Consider the following 22,103-nt stretch of genomic DNA (forward strand, 5'->3'; position numbering starts at 1 on the left):
GGACAAACGGCTTGTGGCTGTCACAGTGGCCCTGAGGAAGAGGAGGGGGAGGAGGAGGAGGAAGAGGAGGCGGAGGGAGACCTTCAGCCAGGGGGCGAGGAGGGGCTGCCTCCAGACATAACGAAGCGATGAAGCGACGGACTCTGACCCGATGGTCCTCATCTTGAGAAATTCTATAACACTGAGTTAAAGAGTGACTTTTCACTTTGCAACTCAGCTCCAGTGTTTGTTCAGCTGAGGTGCTGTCGGATCAGGCAGAGTGCTCTTCAGACACATCATCAGAGAAAACACCCTCGGCCCGTAGCCGCTGGGAATGCATTGAGGCATCATAACCATGATAACCATGATAACCATCATTATCATCATCATCATCATCACGGTGGTGGCAGATGAGGGATTTTCTCAGACACTCTGCAGTAAAAAATAGCTCTCTGGTGTCCAGTCTCCTCGGCAGAACCATGGCAACGCCTGCCTGGCTGTCAATAAACACTGGAAGACGTCGACGCTCTCGTTTTCCCATTTCCTCCAGTTGTGCTGCAGGCGCAGGTCTGTGAGGTCGGCCGATAACGAGCACAATGAGTCGTGGGTAAAGAGGACGTGACACCGTGCTGCCTTCAGTGGGGGGCGGGGGGGCGTCGCGCGTGTGTGTGTGTGTGTGTGTGTGGACGCTCATCCAGGTGGACACATCCAGGTCAGAGTGGGCTGCTGGTGCAAGTCCCAGTGGGAAGAGGCCTTAATCTGAGGGATTAACTCCTCCTATAGTGAGGTCGTCTCGATGTTACATCCAGAGAGACGTCAGGCGGCGGCCGGCTGATTCCTGCACAGCCTGCGAGGACGCCGCAATCATTTCATCCACTTTGGTTTCAATCAAACGTCTCATTCAGGTGCAGGTTCGGGGGAACAAAATCAGTTTTTTCACGCTTTTCGGTGTTTTTTTTTTTTCCAGATTTTCTGGGGCTGAGACAAACCAGGATCAAACGCTCATTTGTCTCCTGGCGGAGTGGAGAAAACAAAATATGTCATCAAAGACCCCCAGAATCCCCACAAGTCTCTGGGCTGGGCTGCAATCCTCATTTAAACATGACTGCCGAGCGCGTGAAGTAAACACCAGTGTTTTCTGGCTGCAGCACATCAAAAGGACTCTGCTCTGTTCGAAACGCTGGCCGGGTGCACCGCCAGCCCCGCTCCTTCTCTGCCGAAGAAAATCCTCTTCAACAAGCAGCGATCCTCAGTCGATAAATATCATCCATTGGATTAGATTCAGGACAAAGTTTCCCTGCTAAGCTATGCAAACTCATGTTTCCACCTCTTCTTCGGTCTTTTCCACTCCACTTGCTTGCTTGTTTATTTTTTTGTTCCTCTTACGTAACCTCCATCTAATTTAACTTGGCCACAACAAGATTCAGAATAATAATAATAAAAAAAAAAAAAACGTGTTACATAAGTGAAGATGTTTTAATCAGTGGTTATTCCATCAGTGTTGGAACAGCAGCAGCAGATGCCTGCAGTGTCAACACGCTCTGTTAATTATTCATCAGTGTTTGATGTTTTTTCTTGCTTGCCAGGATTTCTTTTTTTATTCTTACAATTGTTGAGTAAAAAAAAATATCAGGACATTTATTGGCGACAAAATTTCTGTCACTCGCGTGTGTCCAATTTGTCTTTCCAGTCACCCCTCCTCACCCCTCCATCTCCTCCCAAACAAGTCTGTTATCGCTGAAAAGCACCAGTGAATTTGACCAGAAATCGAGAAAAAATAAAGTGTTCTGCCTTTTCCCTTCACACCCACCGCTCTGACCGTCCACCGATGCCTGCTTTGGTTTTTGCTTTGGCTCTGCAAAACGCACCGGACTTGGACTTGGCTGGTTTCAGGTCACACACTCCTGCTGGTTGCAGTGCACTTTGTGTGACCAATCCAAAATCAAATCCCAGCCAGCTCAAGCAAGCTGCCACCTCATGCACAACATATTAACGCACATGAGTCTGAGCGCAGCGGAAGCTCAGCAGCGACAACCACCACGCCACTGACACACTGTCAGAGCTTCCGCTGCATCATCAGTGCCGGTCCAGACTGGGCCAGGCCAGACTGGGCCAGGTGGTGTGTGTGAGGTGAGCCCACAGAAGGTGTGACGTGGCTGTTCAGAGCCCCACACAGCTGTCACACATTAACGTCAGACACACCACGGGTCCAACACAGACACGCGCTGGGCAGGTGATCGTCCACAAAGGGCGTCTGCAGGCCGCAACGCTTCAAGATGGAAGTTTGGTCAAACACAGGAAGTCAGAGGGTTTCTTAGGTCCTTGCAGGCTGGTTTGCAGCAGGGGTTGAACCCTCAGCAGCAGCAGCAGCAGCAGCAGCAGCAGCAGCAGCAGCAGCAGCAGAATAACGCAGAGTTCTGCTGCCTGCAACAAGTGTGCAGCAGATTTTCCTAGGAGCTGAACCGGGGGGGGGGGGCTGACTTCCTCTCCTCCATATGTTCCTGTGCATCACACATCCGTGTCAGTGCAGATGGAGCCCGCTGAGAATCAGTCGCACGGGCTGCGAGCTGTGTGACGGAGGGAGAAAAAGAAAAACCCTGGCTGACTGAGAAGCCTGCTGAAATGTTTCTCCTTTGTGTTTTTTTCCTCTTCTGATTTCTGTTTCTGTTTCTTTCCACCAGATCACCATCACTGAGACGGTGCTGTTCCTGGTCCAGTACACGTCCAAAGAGTTCGACAGGTCTGAGAAGACGGTGGCCACCGGCGACTGCTGCTACCTCAACCCGCTGGTGCGGAGGACCTTCCGGTTCCTCGGTGAGTTCTGGCCCGGAGCGCCCGCCCACTCTGTCCTCACAGCAGATCTGCTCATTGCGGACGAGCAACACCAGCGGCCTCGCTCATCAGTGTGGCTGCTCCACTGGGTTCCACCACTGCTTTAGCTGGAGCAGACCGAGTGTGCTGCCTCCATTAGACATCACGGCTTTAAATATTTAAAAAGACGAAAAAAAAAAAAAAAAAAAGATAAGTCGCACACGCCTGAGTGACCTCAGATTAGAACATCCACACAGATGACAGCCGGCCGTGCGTTTGTGCGACGGCGACATCGTGTAAGATTTATCTGGACCAGCTTCAGCTTCAGTCGCCCTCCTCTTCTGGACACACACACACACACACACACACACACACACACACACACTGCTGGGATGTGTGGAGCCCACACATGGTAAAAAAAAAAGAAAAGGAAAAACCATCCTGGGCTGCTTAAGTGGAGGCGGGAGATAAAGCTGCGGAGGAGGATCATTAGCTCCGCCCCTGACAGGGAATCCCTGCCTTTAGCTTCACCTCCATTCAAACTGCTCCTCAACATCCGTCCTGCCCAAAGCTGCTTTCATCCCCAAGAGACTCACTGGAATTAGTTACCGTGTGTAATGTGAGGCCCCGCCGTCGTATCTCCTGCTGGGGGGGGGCGGGCTTCCATCTCGGTGTTAATTGATGTCACCGCTGAAGAGCGCAGAGCCATGACTTTGCGTTAAGGTGAGCGGCGCCTTTTAAAAGCAGCAGAGGAGGAGGAGGAGGATGAGGATGAAGGGCTGCAGCTGCCGACTGCAGAGGTGACAGTTGGCAGCTTGAGTGTCCTCCGTCAGGAGAGACATTCACACATACGCCGCAAGGCAAGAACCTCAGCTGAACCGACACACGAGAGGGGGAAAACTAAACTGCCAGAGAGAGAGAGAGAGAGAGAGGGAGAGAGAGAGAGAGAGAGAGAGAGAGAGAGAGAGAGAGAGAGAGAGAGCGAGCGAGCGGGCCGAGTGACTGTGAGCGACGTCGAGACTGGAGGAGCAGCAGGAGAGCCGAGGAGGAGGAGGAGGAAGAGGAGGAGGAGGAGGAGGTGGGGAGATTCAACCTCGGCTGAGGATCATCCCATCCTTTAGGGAGATTCAACAGTTTCTAAATCAGAGAAGTTGTGGGACGAGAGTCAGAATGAGTTAGCGTTGGTTAGCATTAGCGACGGTCAGATTGTGGATTCTCCTCTGGATCATCCAGATGATTCATTTCACACCTGAAAGTGAGCCAAGTGACTCTTGGTTCATTGATTTTACTGAATCGCTGCCGGCCGTTGCTGCAGTGTCACTTCTGTCTGTTTGTTATTTTTTTATTTTCCCAGAATGCCCCACTGTGTCCTGCAGCATTTATGCAGAAGATGAATTTGTGAAGCCAAGCTGCTCCCACAACCCATCTCTGACTTTGGACTTTTTTTCCCCTCCCAGAACACGCCGGCGTTCACACGTGACTCCATCCGAGCACATGTTCACATGCACTCGTCTCCACTCGGAGAGCGTCTACACTCCTGCACGCCAGCATTCCATGCTCGTCGCCACAGGCCCATAACCCCCCCCCCCCCCCCCCCACCCAACCTCCTCCGCCCCCCTCCCGCCTCCTCCTCTTCTCCTCATGTCTGCCGTTGCTCCGCTTAATGACTCAGAGGGCCGCGCCGTGCCGTGTTGTTTGGGGAAGATTAAATTTAGAACACAGCCGAGGGGTCGCGGCACTCTGGCACACTGCTGCTGCCATACCTTTTTTGTTTTACGCTTTGGAAGCTTGTTGCTTGTTGAGCCGCCGCTGATTTTCCACCACTTTTGCAGACAGACCTCCATCCTTCCGACGGGCCGACGCAACGCAAATCCACAGCCGTGCTCCCACTTCACGGATCGGCAGGAGAGCTGCGGCCCACGTATTCAAACAACAACTCGCCTCGGCAAAATACTCCACTGCGATCACTCAGTCAGAGCTCATTTTTTCTGATGGCGGTTTTGTGGTGGAACAAACCTTCGACCCCAACCGAGAGCACTTCTACATCTTTGATGTCGTCGGTGTCGGGGGAGGAGGGAGGGGTGGGGAGGGGAGGGGAGGGGCCAACTTCAGGGACGGAGGTGAGAATCGATGTTACAAAGTGCAATCAATCGACTTGAAATCATAATAATAATAAAAAATCTCCCAGCCACTTCACAGACAGCGGCGAGGTGAACCAGAGGTGACATCTCGCCTCCTCCTGTCGCGTGCAGCTGGGCGCCGCATGGCGTGGCGTCATGTCGCATGTCATCGGCAGCGTTGCGGCCGATCGGCCCTGTTTTCACGCCTCTGCGGCTGCGACAGCTGCGGCCGCAGGAAAGCTGCCGTCACCTGACAGAAACAAACAAACCGAAAAAACACAACGGAACTGAAATAACGCGGCAAAGGCTGGATCTGATTGGACGAGCCGTGATTCCATCACCGCCTCCTCGGCTTTCGCCAGCGTGCCCTAAATTGGCCCCCGAAGGCATCGGCATCAGGGCGAAGCGTTGGAGGAGTGAGCGCTTCCTTAAACAACGTCTTGGTGTCACACTCGGCGGTCGGGGCGCTGGCCGAGAGCGCGCAGCCCTTCAGGAGAGGAGCTTCTCCAGCCGGCCGAGGTTGCGCATCGCACTGCCGCATTGTGGAAGGCGCTGGCACCTGATCAAAGGGGAAGAGCACTGCTTCCACTTGGCTCCGGCGCACCATCCGCCGAGGAGAGGAGAGGAGAGGAGAGGAGAGGAGAGGAGAGGAGGAGAGGAGAGAGGAGGAGAGGAGACGAGGAGAGAAGAGAAGAGGAGAGAAGTGGAGAGGAGAGGAGAGGAGAGAAGAGGAGAGGAGAGGAGAGGAGAGGAGAGGAGAGAAGAAGAGAGGAGAGGAGAGGAGAGGAGAGGAGAGGAGAAGAGAGGAGAGGAGGAGAGAAGTGGAGAGGAGAGGAGAGAAGTGGAGAGGAGAGAAGAGGAGAGGAGAGGAGGGGAGAGAAGTGGAGAGGAGAGGAGAGGAGAGGAGAGGAGAGGAGTGGAGAGAAGAGGAGAGGAGAGGAGAGGAGAGGAGTGGAGAGAAGTGGAGAGGAGAGAAGAGAAGAGGAGGGGAGAGAAGTGGAGAGGAGAGGAGAAAAGAGGAGAGGAGAGGAGAGGAGAGGAGTGGAGAGAAGAGGAGAGGAGAGGAGAGGAGAGGAGTGGAGAGAAGTGGAGAGGAGAGAAGAGAAGAGGAGGGGAGAGAAGTGGAGAGGAGAGGAGAAAAGAGGAGAGGAGAGGAGAGGAGAGGAGGGGAGAGGAGGGGCCACGGGGAAGAAATCCAGCAAAAAGCGGTGGATCGCGACAGCGTCTGATGGAGGAAGAAACAAATTCGATTTATGCTCTAATAAGCAATTTATTCCAACTGCCCCCCCCCCCCCATTCTGTGTGTGTGTGTGGTGGTGGTGGTGGTGGGGGTGCATCCCCTCCCCTTCATTAGAGACTCGCACGCCGCCCACAGTTCCACGTTGACGCCGCAGAAAGTGGGACAGAGTCGGGAGCGGCGCAGTGGCGAGTGACTCACACGGCGCTTGACAAAACCTATTTGACGCTTGTTAAGAAGTGGACCTGTCAGCATCTGGAGCCCTCACTCTCTCTCTCTCTCTCTCTCTGAGCCCCGCCCCCGCCCCCACCGCCACCGCCAGGCCGCTCAGGGATTAGAATGGAGAGGCAGGCGCCGCCGCGTTCGGAGCGGGAACTTTCCAGCTCGAACCAAAATCCATTTACGGAATCACACACACAGATTAAAGGGAAAAAAAAAAAAAGCTTGATTGGAAACACTTCTGTTAGCGCCAGCCACACAACATCAACAGACTCATGCTGCAGTAACCAACATCCATCCAATCCGATCTGATCCCTGCCCTCCTGTTAACCCCTCCCCCTCTCCCTCCGCAGGCGTCTACACCTTCGGCCTCTTCACCGTCGACATCTTCGTCAACGCCGGCCAGGTGGTGACGGGCAACCTGGCGCCGTACTTCCTGACGGTGTGCAAGCCCAACTACACGGCGCTGGGCTGCCAGCAGTCGCTGCGCTACATCAGCCACCAGGAGGCGTGCACGGGCAACCAGGACGACATCCTACGTGCCCGCAAGACCTTCCCGTCCAAGGAGGCGGCGCTGAGCGTGTACGCCGCCCTCTACCTGGCCGTAAGCTGCCTTCACCTCGACATCCACTGTGTCTTTCCTCACTGGTGTGTGCTGCTGTAAAGCGCTGTTGTGCTGTCTTTGAATTGCTGCAACTTGTTGCTGCAGTTTGTTAAAAAGGAGCTGATGCAACAAGGTTTTCTCCCAAAACACCCGATGGAATGCTTTATCAATTAGAACCACTCATGATGAGCCCTCGGGTGCAGCCTTTCAGTCTTCCACCAATTCCAACCAAACAAAGTGTGGAGAAAGAAACGGTATAATTGGCAGCGTAATCCCGTGGTGAAACTGAAGCACACTTGGTTCTGAGTTAACGATCAGGAGCCAGCTAAAAAAACAATGCAGCGCGTGGCTACGTGCTGCTGATTGGAGGAGGTCGGGTGTCTTCGCCCAGTGAGAGTCGCCGCCTCAGTCGACGGTGAAGGACGCAGTTTCACACTTGACCAGGCGGCGAGATTGATGTCATGAGCGGAACAGCGGAGGACGGCCCACTAACCCCCCCATAAACGTCCCCGCCCACCACCTCCCTTTTTTTTTATGTCCCCCATTCAAAGTGACAAAACACTGATGCAGCCAGCCCCCTGGTGGTCAAACAGGAAGTGCGGCTGAGACCGTTAGGAAAAATTAAGTTGACCCGAGGAGTCTGCGGTCAAATGAAGTGACGCATTAAAAATATATACGGCCTGTGTGTGTGTGTGTGTGTGTGTGTGTGTGTGTGTGTGTGTAGAAAGGTTAACCAGCAAGGGTTTCCACACGTCTAGAATTGATAGCGCTTGACAGCTCGTAGCTGCTAAAATGACTCACAGGAAGAAATCCCCTTGACCTGCTGAAGGACAGACACACACACACACACACACACACACACACACACACACACACAGGCCCGCGCTACTGGATACTGGAGCAAGACTGCAATGCACACTTAGGATGTTTTGCGGTTTCAAATATCTCAGAATGACGATCATCTGGAAATGAGAGCTCTGGTCGGACAAACAGAGAGACGGAAACATCACCGCTGTTAACTCGTCGGTCGTGATGGATCGAATTTAGGAAAATTAGATGTAAAGCATTTATTTTCCCATTTGTCCAAAGCCCAACAGAGGAACCTGCAAGAGGGACGGATATATTTAGCAACTCCCCCCCCCGCCAAAAAAAAAATGCTGCTGTGCTCTGCTCTGCGCTGCTCGTCGGCCGGAAAGAATCATTGCTGACAGATCGAATGGCATCACTACTTATCCAACCAGCATGAAAAAAAGGAAGGAAAGTTTATATAAAATGGAAGCAGACTTGGCAGAGAGGAAGACATGCAGCATCTAAAATCTTCTGCACACGAAGAAGAAAAAATAAAAAGGTGTTTGGTCCAACACCTCCGTTAAAGGTCAGACTCAGCTGCGGGGTCGAGGGGCGGGGCCAGACGACTACATGCAGCTCGGTCGGGACGCTTTGCCTGGCGGAGCATCGACCCGACAGGTCGCGAAGGAAAGTTTAGGAAGGAGAAAGTTGAGAAAGAAAGCGTGAGCAGCTAGGAGGGCTTCTTTGATAGCACACCAGTGTCACAAGGTCTTTCCTCCCCAATAATTTGCCTTGCAGATGAATTTAAATTGTGAACGAGTGAGGACGTTAGTAAATCTCGTCTTTTTTTAAACTCTAAAAGTCCAGAGTGGAACGAAAGCCTGGTGCTTTCTTTAGAGTCACGTGCTCTCGCCAGCCTTGTGTTTAGTCTCTTAGCAACTGATAAGTTCTCCATTCGCTTTATTACAGACACGTTAAAACCATTCCAGCCCATCAATCCTGCTGGCGAAATGGACGAGGAAGTTGAAAACTGGGCTGCGCACGGGTCATTTAACACGGCTCTGCACATCGACACAGCGCACGTGAAGGAGGAAAACATTCATTTGCGTCGCACCAGTGGAAGAACACGACAATTCGGCCCCCCGATGATCCGAGGAGATTGAGAGTAAATGAATTGCGGCGAGGAAGGAGCGGAAACATTTGATCGGCTCCGGGAGGGAGATTGCGCGGTGTAATGAGGAAAAATGAGGCCCCTCGGAGGGCAGTCGGCTGCCTCGCAACACAACACGCCAGCCGCCGCAGCCAAAACAGAGAAATTCTGCCGTTTTTATCTTCGCCTGCTGCTCGTCCAGCACGTTTCTCTCACACGAGTGGCCCAATTTTAGCCCTCGACTCCACGCTGAGCTGAAATCTGAGCAGGAAAGTTACAGCATTTCTGCTTTTTCAGACACTGGATACATTTATATATTTTTACACTATGCACAGCTGCTGCCAGAGACCACGGTGTCCTCATGTGACTTTCCCTCTGCTTGTTCCTGCAGGATGGTGGTGGTGGTGGGGGGGGGGGGGTGCGAGGACGGACGGACAGCCTGGCGATATCCAGCTCACACTGCTGGCGCTTTGTGGCATTTCAGCCTCGTCCTCCCTCCAGAAAATGTTAAACGGTGGCGTAAAGGTCTCGAAAGGTTGCAACGTGTTCAAAACAGGGCGCGCTCCGGTGACTAAGACAGGCTGACGGCAGAGGAGGAGGAGGAGGAGGGGGAGGGGGAGGAGGGGGAGGAGCAGGAGGAAGAGCCTTTGCTTCATGGCTTCATCCACTGTTTGGAATGGTGCCATTGGGGAATTTCAGTGAACAAGCGCGAGCATGTTTTCTCCTCGACACTGATTGGCCGGTCACATCCTGACCAGCCGCTGGGATCTGGGTCGGAGATCCCAGCGATCCAGCGGCAAGGAAACGGGCTTTTTTCCCCCCGCAGAAGTTTTCTTTTTTTTTTCTGTTCGTCTGTTTCATCTGCGTGTCACCCTCAAACTTTTATTTCCCTCGCTCTCGCTCGCTTTTATTTATTTCATTCTGAAGTAGCAGCGGCGGATCTGTAGGGATGATGCCTCTGAATACCGGGGCTGGGGGGTGGGGGGGTGGGGGGGGGGACAGAGAGAGAGAGAGAGAGAAAGGAACAGCAGGAAATGCCTCCTGGGAGAGATTTAACATATCAGCCCTTATTTACTCACAGTGCCACTGCCTGGTGGCGCTCTCACCACACACATTTTAATAAAACATCAGGGCGAGGGGGGGAAAAAAATGAATATTTTTTAAAAGGCAAACTGAGTGATACATATTTAAGCGGGGAAGGAAGTGAGGGTGTGTGTGTGTGTGTGTGTGTGTGTGTGTGTGTGTGTGTGTGTTGAGTCGCTGCTTTTCCAGTGCCGAGTGACACTTTTTACTGTCTGACTTCATTTTCACGGTGAAACGAGGCAAACAGCAGCCGGCGTTCACCTTCACAATGACGCAGTCACTGTCAGCGAGTGTCACCTGAGGGAACGGCCTCCACGGGTGGGTGGGTGGGGAGGTGGAGGCGCCGACTGAAAGGAACTATTTCCTATTTGCTATTTCGACAAGGTCTTTGGCAGAACTCCAACACAGAGCTGCGTTCCTCACACGACGACTTCACAAATTACAACTCAGCTGCAGCAAATCTCCTCCTGCACTCGGGCGAATGGAGCGGCGGATTTCATTTGAAACACGTTCCCATCCAACATGTCTGTTTTGTCGCCGCCCTCCTCGACAGATGTACGTGACGTGCACGGTGCAGGCCAAGGGCACGCGCCTGGCCAAGCCGGTGCTCTCCCTGGGACTCATGTGTCTGGCCTTCCTCACCGGCCTCAACCGAGTGGCCGAGTACCGCAACCACTGGTCGGACGTCATCGCCGGCTACATCATCGGCACCGCCATCGCCACCTTCCTGGTGAGAGCGCCGCGTTCCCGCGCCTTTTTAACTTATTCATTTGCACAATGTCTTTTTTTTTCTTTGAGGCAGATAGACAAAGATAGTAGTAGCCTTTTTTTCCAGGGGGTCGTTTCACCTGATTTACTGGTGACACTGTCTTATTCCCCCTGTGATCCTGAGTTCAGGAAGAAGCGGGTACTGAAAATGGATGGATGGACTTTCTAAAAGCATGTTTCCCCCCAAACAGCAGCTGCACACACACACACACACACACACACACACACACACACACACAGAAAAACTGAATGTGCGTCCGCACTGCTTTCCTTGGGTCACTTTAGCATCCGGAGGACCCGTCTGTCCAATGAGGCATCGTGTTTTCTGTGAAAATAACAAACACGGGGCAAAGGACCAGTGGGAACGACTCACAAGTGTATATAGACATAAGATATTTTTTTCTGTTTAAAGTGGCAGCGTCTCGGCTGCCTCAGAGAGAGGCAGAGAGCTGCGCTTGTGAAACTTTTCAAGCGCTACAGTGCATGAGAAACAGGATTCAGAAAAAAAAAAAAAAAAAAAAACGCTGGAGGATTTTCAGCAGAGAGGAGGAGTGTTCTCACTGATGGTGCGTGGCAGCCGGGAGGCCACGGTGGATATTCTGCCCCCGATACCTTTTTCCCCTGCTGTTGTCCACGCTGCAGCGCTGCTACTGCAGCAGCAGCAGCAGCAGCAGCAGCAGCAGCAGCAGCAGGAGAACAGGGTTAGAGATGGCAGCAATAAGTGTAGCAGAAAAAATAACACGCACCAGAAACTCAGATTAAAGTTCACTTCTGAACTGTCAAAGGAGCATCCTGTGTGTGTGTGTATATATATATATATATATATATATATATATATATATATATATATGCTGTGTTTTCTTTGGCTGGACAGGAAGTGGCTTGGCAGGAAGTGCCAGATTGTATTTGAGAAGCTCGATGAGACAGAGCAACCTTGGGAAGCTGGAGAAGTGGTAGCCTCGCGGTGACGGTCCAGTCTGCTGCTAACAGCTCGTCGTTGCCGCGGCCAGTTATCGTGAGTTGGGATCGCGGAAGGCAATTTGTCGCAGGGCAGAGTTTTTGCAGATTAAAAGCGAAGGAAGCCGAGTATGAAATGAGGCACGAATGAACGCGCGCTAATTATGCGCGGCGGAACATGCATCAACAAACTGGAGCAGCGGCGATGGACCATCGACCGGCCAGCTTCCCGCAGCTCTCGCCTCGCGCTGCATCAGTGCGAATCAGTGCTGCTGCTGCACGGCGCAGGGAGATCATTGCAGGTCATTATCTGAACACCGGCTTTGATTACTGCCAACGATGAGTTTGGGCGGCGCTCCAGGCCCGTGGAGCCGTCTGTTTAACACACAGACTGAAAACAGTATTTCACCTCTGAACAGGAGGATTCACTGCGAGGCTCAGCAGAGCTGGTTCACCAGCAGCAGCAGCAGCAGCAGCAGCAGCAGAGGGAGGAAAGGCTTCCCCTTCTCTTCCCCCACCCTCTCATCCTCTTTGTTCCCGCTGCTTTGGGTCCAGAAAGGATAATATGCGATAAGGTGGCCTCTTCAAACAGATTAGCGTTGCTTAATACACCGTTGCTATCAGCCCTGGTTAGTAACACCAGCAGAAACACACTCCTCCCTCGCACTTCCCTCCGCCTCAGCGTCTTTCATCCATTCTCTCCTCCTCTCTTCCACCCTTTAAATAAGCAGCGCTCACTATCGCCAGGCAGAGCCAATCACAGGCCCGGACTCATCCACCCTCCCCACCCCCCCCACCCCCACTCCTCCCTCCGCTGCCATAATACACGTGCAAATTATCAGTACACGAAGCAGCAGCTGTGTTGGAGACAGTGAAGCCTTTAAAGTGCCTCCAGACAAGCTTGGTAATTTATGAGTCGGGGAGATTAACATCGTGGCCCGTGTAGGAACATAAAGCTAAACAAGGAGTTGGTATCGGGACGCAGATCGCAGACAAGATATCCGCTCCAACAGGCTTCGCCTCGCATCCCCTCATTAAAACTACAGCTCGCAGCAAACTTAATTGCGCTAATCTGTCTAAAGTGAAGTTGGAAAGGACAGCAGCTCCTGCAGCGTCGTGGAGATGGCTCCTGCCACGCCGGTCACCAAAGTATGAGGGGGGAAAAGAGCGCCCTCCGCAGGTTTAAACAAAAACATCGTGCAGAGAGCAAAGGTAGAAGTGAGTTTGGTTTTTTTGGTCTGCATGCAGAAATCTACACTGACGCTTCCAAAGCTCAGCTGCTCAAACAGTGTGTGAGAACCTGTGACAGTGCCAGGCTCCCCCCCCCCGCCTGAAGCCCCCAGGCAGTTTCACCGTCCACTGACAATACTGTTGGTCTCAGCCAGGAGGGAACACGGCCTGTGTGACTCCCTGCAACACGGCCTGTGTGACTCCCTGCACAAGAGCAGCAAGCTGACTGTCCCTTCCAGTTGCCTCTTCCTCCTCCTCCTCCTCTTCCTCCTCCTCCTCTCCAGCCTCCCAAATTGGCTATTTTTTTTTCATCTTGAGGCCTCTAAGCCATGTTTGGCCCCTTATTAGAGAGGCTCCGGCGACATCCATCACAGATACAGTAGGGCTCCCCCCGGAGGACAAAACCACAGCCGCGCACACATACGTGACCTAGATACTTAGCCTGGTAATCCAGCCCAGCACTTGAAAACCTCAATGCCTGGAATTCAGCTACGCACACATCTGCATCAGGGAGCTGTTTCTACTACACTGTGTGTGTGTGTGTGTGTGTGTCCGTAATTTAGCTGCGGGCTCATTTCCATTTGTGTGTTTATTAAATCTCCTCCGTCTCCCTCCCTCCCTCCCTCCCTCCTTCACTCTCTCGGTGTGTGTGTGTAGGTGGTGTGTGTGGTGCACAACTTCAAAGGGAAGCTGCTGCTGAGCGAGGACTCGCCGACCGAGGAGCAGCCGCCCAACATGGCCACGCTGCACATCGGCCGGATGGAGAGTCCACTGGAGAAGTACATCGCCTCACAGGTCAGTGGGAGGCGGCGGCAGCGACGACGGCGGTTTGCTCGATCACGCTGACGACCTTCATGAAAGCGCCGCGTTGCAAAACCGAAAGCTAAGGGTGACTGGCTGAGTTTTTACAATTTGGGAGACGTGCACGCATGCATGCATGCAGACACACAACAACCCACCCACCCACCCACCGGGCTGCTGCTGCTGCTGCTCTTGCAGGAGACGGATGATGAAGACGATGAGGAGTCGTGCGACATTAAAGGCCGCCTCCGCGCCTTCCTGCGCTGGCTGCAGGGCCTCGACTGGCTGCAGCGTCTCCGGAACAAAAGGCAAAACAGCTCTGAAGTGCCGTGACACCTGAGTGACGCCACATCTCTGGACACGTCTCGGTCTCAGTCTCAGTCTCAGTCTCAGTCTAGGTCTAGGTCTCAGTCTCAGTCTCAGTCTCAGTCTCAGTCTCAGTCTCAGTCTAGGTCTCGGTCTCAGTCTCAGTCTCAGTCTCAGTCTAGGTCTCGGTCTCAGTCTCAGTCTCAGTCTCAGTCTCAGTCTAGGTCTCGGTCTCAGTCTCAGTCAGGCTTTACACCTTGGCTCTAGTCCAGCACATCACATCAAAGATTAATACTGGGAGGAAATGGATGAGACCTTGGTTTCATTTTCATCTGTTGAGATGCTTTCCATCAGTGTGACGCCTTCGCTGTCACTCAGCAATTTCGGAAGCAAGTGGAAAGATAAAGACAAATTTGACGCTGATTCAGACCAATGGGACGATGTCCAGAGTGTTTGGCTTGCGTGGTTGAAGTGCTGTTTTTCCTCCTCTGGCCTTCTCACACCAGTGAAATCACATTTCTTTACCCCCACATCTCCACAATCCCAAATGTTCCGCTGCAACGGCTGCGTGAACAATGTCATGCAGTGTGTGTTTTTTTCCCCACTTCCTTTCTTTCTTCCGACCTGCCCTCACTAACGATGTGAGGCTCTACACACTGCAAAGCACAGAAACAAAGAGGCAACTTTCTGGCGATCTGATCATTCATTTCCCGGCCGCCTGCTGAGAGCCCGCACCTTGCTTTGTCTGACACAAAGCCCAGAACCTCACACTCTCCGCTCGGCGGAAAAATAGCCCGCTCTAAAAATAGCCGGTGCCCAAAGATGCCTGGAGGCGAGGCAAGCCACAGTGAACAAAATACCAGGGCAGGAAGCAACCTTTGAGTGGGCAAAATAAATAAATAAATAAATGAGTATTCGACTCCCACGCTCTTCTTCTGCTCTTTTGTTTTGTCTCCATCGACGGTCTCGACGGTGTGACACCTGCAGGATCTACAGACCATCATGACAATGGTGTCTCACCAAGACGTCACGTTATTGATCCATTTTCCACCAACTGCACAGCGTCGCGGGTTAGCTAGAGCCCATCCCAGATGCATGAATACACACAACCATCGCAGGTGCCACATTCGCCAGTCAGCCTGTGATGCAGAGGCGGGAGAACCTGGAGAACATGGAGAACCTGGAGAACCTGGAGAGGACCCACACAGATGTGCACATCATATTCATTTTTGCACAACAGTGCTCAATAGGTCAATAGTACAATCCTGTGTTATGAAAAAGGCTGTTTGAGTGATGAGGCCGGTGTCTCACAGCCAGACGTCACACTGGCCCTGATGCATTACAGCAGCAGCACACTTGTGCTGCGCTCAGGGTTGCCAGTTGCAGTGCCCAGCTGCTTTGAACGCCGTGTTTCTTCTTGCAGGCATTATGTATCACGTTTGGGGACTATCAACAAATCTTTCGAAGCGCAGATGAGGAACTTGACGACCTTGATCTCTTAAATCTTCCAGGGGATTTGGGACTGAGGATTAACCTGTGAGAGGCCACTGCAAGATGTGGAATCTGGTTCATTCGCCTTCACTTTGTTCGGGGAGAGTTGCATATCGGCATCGAGCCTCGATCCGTGGAAGTGACGCCTGTGGCTTCACATTAAGGCCTATTTATGTCCGCATGAAAACGGCGCAGCGGCTTGGCTGTGTGATTGGCTGAGGGTGAGAACCGCCCGGGCCGTGAAGAGGGCTTTGCTTCAATGAACCGCCAGCGTGTCCGTTTATAGCGCAGCCCCATACGGAGCGTCTTTCTAAGATCTTCTGCCTCTCAGAGAAATGTACAGTAGTTCTAATTGAGGAAGCAGGGGCAGTGAGGGGGAGGGTGGGAGGCGGGGGGCGGGGGGTGGGGGGTGGGGGTGTCGGCACTGCGCACTCTGAGCTCACATCTCTACCAAGTCCCTTCGCTTCAAGCTCTGCATCTCACGCTCTGCAGCCGAACCCCTCTCAGAGGCTGGATTAGAGAATCAAAGTCTTCACAGCCGACCAACAACAACAGCCCCCCCCCCCACGGTGGCGTTCCTCCCCCTCTACAACTTAAATCCTTTGATATCTGTGAAGGATTTTGCAGATTTGCTAATTGGCGGAAGGACTGTTTCCAAGTCCTGCGTAATTTGGGTTGACGCCCATAAGAGAAGGCGGCCGTGTAAAATCTTCTGTTGACTGACGAAGGCAACAGCTGATTAGTTTAAACACCTTTAAATACTCTCTTCTTAACCAAATACAGCCCCACTTCCTGTTTCTCTGATCATATATTTTCCTTCCTTCCCCAACAGAATCACATCGCCTTCGCTGAGGTCACATGACGTGGAGTCGGCCGTGTGGCAGACCCACTGGACGTCCACGCTCTTCACCGTCCAACCAAATTAGACAGAGCGCAATGCTTCTGACCCATTTCGTACGTGTGTGTGTGTGTGTGTGTGTGTGTGTGTGTGTGCGTCTGGTCCACGGTATGTTGTTCTATGTTGTCTCCCCTCCCCCCCCCCACCTCCTCCCTCCCCATGCCCTCTGTCCACCCCCTCCCGCTGTCACAGCTTCACTTACGTAAATGAGAGAAAACAAAAGAAAATCCAGAAAAAAGAAAGAGGCGTCACTCAGTCAGTCGGCAGCCTCTGCTCTCTTCACCTATGCACTTGTTCGAAAGTCCTTCTCTGACTGCCTGATGTTGGCCTCTGTGAGGGGGAAACCCTCCAGCAGAGGTGTTGCACCATGAAAAAGAAGCTTGAAATTGAAAAAAAAATATATGCGATTTATAAAATCCAAGAAAAGAACTGGATGCTGTCATCCCACCTCTGCCTCGAGGGGCAGATATTTTCATTCTTCCGACTTATTTTGCAAATCAATGTGAAAAAAAATAAAATAAAAATCCTGCCACTAGTGGCAGGCTGCTGTATAGCATTTAAACTGCAGAAACTGGCCCAAGCAATCGAAACTTCCACATTTAAAACTTTGATGTGAGCACTAAACCTTTTTTTTGCACTCTCTTACAATCCGACTTCATGGTCATTGGATCATTTATGTCCTCAGAGGTCGTAAAGAACCTCGTCCTAACTTGATCAGGTCAACGTTGGTGCGTGCAAATCCGCAACTGAGTCGTTTCCTCCTCTTTTTCTCAGAGAAACAAATGAATATATTATTCATATCCAAAAAAAAAAAATCAATCATGGACACACGGAGAGGAGAGGGGCCGTCTTCACGCTGGGGTCTGGAGGGGAGGCGGCCTCTGCGGTTATATATCACAGCCAATCAGGGCACAGGCATCTCTGATCATCATCTTGGTTCCAGTGCATCAACATGAAGACAATGAAAAACTGGTTTCAGTTCATGTTTATATGTACAAAAGTATTTTTTATGCCTCAATAGAGACATAACGCTGTTTCTTTTGAATATACGTTTAATATTTGTAGTTCTAGTTAATTAAAACAGTCACATGTTTATTATGGCCTGGTCCTTGGTGTCATAAATGGCTTAATCTTGCATTAATGGGTATTTATGTGCAAGCCACAGCCTGTTCTTCCCTCAACTGTTGTTGTTCTTTGTTCCTTTTTTTGATGAAAAGCATTTCCATGACACACACTTTGGAATAATTTTGGATCGTCAGTGTAAAATATTGGACTGAGTTAGTTAGTTAGTTAGCTCGTTAATAATCGACTCCAAAAACAAGCAAACTGGCAACCAGACAGCAGAGTGCGGATTGCAATCAAATCCAGTCTGCGTGATTCTACGTCCCCCAGTGGTCAAAAAAAAAAAAAAAAAAGATCATTTAGCTTTGAAATGTTTGGTGATGGATGGAATTCTCTGCTTTCCGAGCAGTTGAAGCGAGGGGCAACATGGACGACGACTAACACGATGCAACTCACGCAGTGCCGGTGCGTCTTTCAGCTTCAAACACGGAAACTAAAATGCTCTTTGTTGGTTTCTTCCACTTCCGCCGCTGCACCGAGTCCACCCGACCATGAGCTTTTGTATTTAACCAGCAGGGGGAGGACGGCGGGGACACGGCGAGGTGCACTTCTTCAAATGTCTATTTTTGTAACGGTCGTACGGTATGGCGCTGGCGAGAGGCCCGGAGGTCGGGAGGTGCGAGAGCAGAATGGCACTACGGATGAAAAGATGAAAAAAGCATCAGTCCGACTCAAACTCCTCTCATAGCAAAACACAACCACTGAGACAAACGACTCGCATTGCTGCTGCTTAAAAACACAGATCAAAAAAGTTCAGGAATCAGCCCATGAAATAGAAAAAAAACCCTGATATATTTAAAAGAGAATATAAATATAACTATATATGTATACATCACAAAGAATATATTACTGCTGTATTGCTGTCTATTTTTACTATGACTGTGCACTGTGTGGCTGTTCATAATTAATGGCTCTTCTATTCCACGGAACTGTTATTGCTCCTCGATGTCGGTCGACTCTGAAGAGATCGTTTGATTTCACCGTTTTATACCTTTTTAGTGGATTCGTGACCAACGTCACTCGCACTGAGATGACATCATACTGCTTCCCACAAATGGATCTTGGCCCCTATGACCCTGTGCCCCTTTCCCTCTGGGTAAACGTTGCACATCCTATCTCTGTTTTAAGTCGTCATTTGTTTTTTCCTCAACAAATGTATCTTCTTTTTTAACTTGAGTTTCAATTGTGACCTTTTACACTGTACAAAATCTAAAGCCTTTTAATAAAAAAATAAACAAATGAAGAGAAAACTGGTCTGTCTCTAAACATTGCCTGATTGTCATAATTTCTTCCTCCAAGATAGACGTATGCTAATTAGCCATAGCGTGCGTGAACAGCAGACACAGAGCTCGGTGGCGTGCTCTCAGAATAGAGGTGCGAGTGCAAAGCCTCCAGGTCACAACACCATGGCTATCTCAGCGCAGCCTTTTCTCTTTTTTTTCAACAGCAATCAGTTTTGTTTAGCGCCGGCGCCTCAGCCGGGGTTCAGTGTGAAACTCATTATCATCTGGTAGAAGGAGATCAGAGGCTCGCAGAGAGGAGAGAGATAAAAGGAAAGTCTCCATGTATAGAAAGCGTGAAGGGAAGAACTTTAATCTGCTCCTGACACCCATCAGTGGGTGTGAGCGCCGCTCCGCCGCTGCCGCTAACACAGGGAGTCTCGCTGCATATCTGACAGAACATCAGACAGAGCGGGAAGTTCTGGAACGGGAAGTTCTGACATGACGACCCAAACGACCTTCCAGACTGAGCACTGAGCGAGCACGAAGCTCCACCACTGCATCCCGACGAGGAACGAGAACTTGTGTTGATGCTGAAAGATGAAATCTGCTCTTCAAGGCAGCATTTTGAAGATGACAACTTCGCCGACGAACAATTGCTCGCTGCTGAGGCGTTCTTCTCCGAGTGATCGGCGCGAATACAACTCCTCCGTAGCTGCAGCTAAAAACAACCTGACGGATGACGGCCTCTGTCTGCTGTCTGACACTGAGGCTCCGCCCACTGACGTGCGGCGAGCCGACGGAGGGAAAACGACCAAAAAATGCGAAAGAAAAACCAACAAGAGAGGACCAACGGCTGCTGTCCGCAGTGCTGAAACAACTCAGACTCAAATCAGAGAATCGGCAGCAGGCAGCAGCTTTGGAGAATGGCACATCGGCATATCAAGGTGCAGAGAGCAGCAGCAGCAGCAGCAGCAACGGTGGCCCGGAGGTGACGGCAGTCGTGTGTGTCAGACACCTCTCTGCCAAGTGGGGACGGGACTGTGTTGTCCTGCGAGGTGAGGACACATTAACGTCACTTAGGCAGTGTTGTTCCGCTCCGTGCTGTCCAGGCTGGAGGACGACGCGCTAACACGCCCAGACAGACGGAGAGCAAACATCATCTTGGTGTCTGCCGGCCTGCCGCTGCAGGAGCAGAGGTGATGGGGAGGGGAGGTGGGGGGGGAGTGAGGTGGAGGGATGGGGGAGATTACTCCCCCCTCCCCCCTCCCTTTACCAAAGAGATTTAGATCTTTAGTTGAAACTCACAACTGGGCGCTAAATCAACCTCCACCTCCATTACTAGAAAATGGACATTTACTGAGTTTCCAAAGACGAGGGTGGGAGACGAAGACACGCGGCGTCCAATAAGCCGCTTCAGTTCACGAGAGGCCGGCTTTCATACATCACAAAGCGCTGTGCGAGCATCAGAGTCACAGGCTGGACGTTCACACCAGCCTGAAGTTTAAGAGGAGGTAAAACTTCTGAGCGCACAAACTGTCTCATTCAAACCTCCCTCTAATCGCGTACATGAATAAAACCGGCCGACCAGAAAGCAGGCTGTGGAAACGGGAGGCTGCTAAAACATTTGCTAGGACGAGCTGGTAATTTAGCTCCCGTGGCTCGCAGCCACCGACAGGTTCCTTTCCCCCGAACCCATTTCCTCCCTCGGAATGAGGAGAGCCGTTGCAGCGGTGGGAAATGTGCCGCGCAGGCACTTCCAGCCGATTGGAAGTGGAGTTTCAGAGGCGTGCGGCGCTGCGAAGCTCGCCTCCTCTCCGTCGCATTAACTCTGCTGACTGACACTCGGCCCCTGCGGGAGGCGTCTGTACAGCGGCGAGCGCTGCTCTCGTTCTGTTCCCAAGATTGGCAGAGGATTAATGTTGTGATCAAAACACGGCCGTGAGTTTACGTCCTGTTTACACACACACACACACACACACACACACTGGTGTCAAATGACAGCCACTCGGTTGGTTCAATCAGCTGCCCAGCTGGGTCAGTGGGAGACAAGAAACCATCCCAGCCTCTTCTTGTAAAGACAGATTTTGGCTTTAGACTGAAATAAATGTATTTGAATTTATATCAGCAAGTTCAAAGTCATCTTCCACTTACCAGATAAAGAACACGTTCAGTTTTATTAATGTCCAGCCCCGTCGGAGGCCCTCAGCTGTCAAGCATCATTAAAATTGATAAGTCCTTCTATCCGGCCGCTCATCCACATTCACAGGGAAGCCTCGGCGGCGCTGCGAGCCCTGTGGCTGATGAGTCACTGCGCTGCAACAACACCATCGCTGTATATCGATCTCAGCAGACGGCTGGCGGACCACTCGCCACCACCCGCACGACTCCCATCCCCAAACAGGCAGCACCTCCGGACGCAGGGCGGTTCACATTGCGTATCTGCCACCGAGAAAAGGAAAGAGAGAGGAAAAGCTGGTCGCAGAGACAGCGGTGGATTCCCTGAGTGTTTGACTGGGACTCGGTGACGAGGTGGAAACAGGACACGAAGACGCCGGAGCGGCAGGCCTGCGCAGCGTTAGCGGCCGGCCGGCCAGCCGCGGTCATTAAGTCGCATTATGTCTCGCTGACTGCGAGTCTGGCCCTGCGTGGTCCCCGCGGGGCTCAGTGTGTGGGACGAGATGCTCACATGATGTCGGGGACGGAAATAGCCGACGAAGGCATCAGCAGCGTTTTTGGTTGGAAGCGACATTGCAGAAACGTGGGGTGATTCATTTTTTAAAAGGAGATTTTCTATCATCAGGGAAAAAAAAAAAACCAAAACAAGATGAGATGTCGGCCGAGGGACGTTGAGCACATTCATTTAGGCAGGCAGGCAGGCAGGCAGGCGGGGGAGAGGGGGGGGTCTGGGGAGTGTTGTCTCCCAGCTCTCAAAGTGGAATAACAAGATTGCAGTATGAATGTTTCATTTACGCCGTCTTTGATACTTTAGGTTTAAAGATTCATTGAACGAGATCAGCAAATGTAGGATGAGGATAAATATGTGATAAGTATTAATGGATAAGGAGGGCACTGCAGCGCGAGAGTCAGCAGTCGCAGGCAAAAAGACACAAAACACAGAGACAGAGAACTGAGAGGAGCATCGAGAACAAAACCCCGAAAAATCTGGAGCACTGCAACGTGGAGAGAAAGAGAGAAGCAACAATGTCCTGACACTAGACTGGGTTTGGCTGAACCAGGGTCAGGTGCAACACATCAGGGTCATCCAGGAAGAGGAAGTAGATCACAGTCAAGCAGCCTCACATGATTAATTGTGCA

General features: G+C 51.6%; 2 protein-coding genes across 4 annotated transcripts in view; one reads left to right on the forward strand and one right to left on the reverse strand.

Moving 5' to 3' along the window:
- LOC142880307 (phospholipid phosphatase-related protein type 5-like) overlaps positions 1-18,836 on the forward strand; it is a 31,448-nt gene extending 12,612 nt beyond the window's left edge. For 2 of the 3 annotated variants that reach the window (XM_076014123.1, XM_076014124.1), the window contains 5 exons: positions 2,661-2,793; positions 6,720-6,970; positions 10,546-10,722; positions 13,605-13,742; positions 16,378-18,836. In XM_076014123.1, the coding sequence (XP_075870238.1) occupies positions 2,661-2,793; positions 6,720-6,970; positions 10,546-10,722; positions 13,605-13,742; positions 16,378-16,407 (729 nt within the window). In that variant the 3' untranslated portion in view covers positions 16,408-18,836. Of the gene's footprint in view, positions 1-2,660; positions 2,794-6,719; positions 6,971-10,545; positions 10,723-13,604; positions 13,743-13,946; positions 14,111-14,152; positions 14,183-14,301; positions 14,727-16,377 lie in introns of those variants that run through there. The other variant, XR_012925419.1, reaches the window with a different exon arrangement.
- The window catches only part of snx7 (sorting nexin 7), a 42,329-nt gene that overhangs the window by 4,786 nt on the left and 15,440 nt on the right, over positions 1-22,103 (reverse strand). The window lies entirely within an intron of this gene.

Source organism: Nelusetta ayraudi, unplaced genomic scaffold (assembly GCF_046127955.1).
Source record: "Nelusetta ayraudi isolate G7.1 ecotype Tasmania unplaced genomic scaffold, CSIRO-AGI_Nayr_v1 ptg000166l, whole genome shotgun sequence".
In the NCBI taxonomy this organism is placed as follows: domain Eukaryota; kingdom Metazoa; phylum Chordata; class Actinopteri; order Tetraodontiformes; family Monacanthidae; genus Nelusetta; species Nelusetta ayraudi.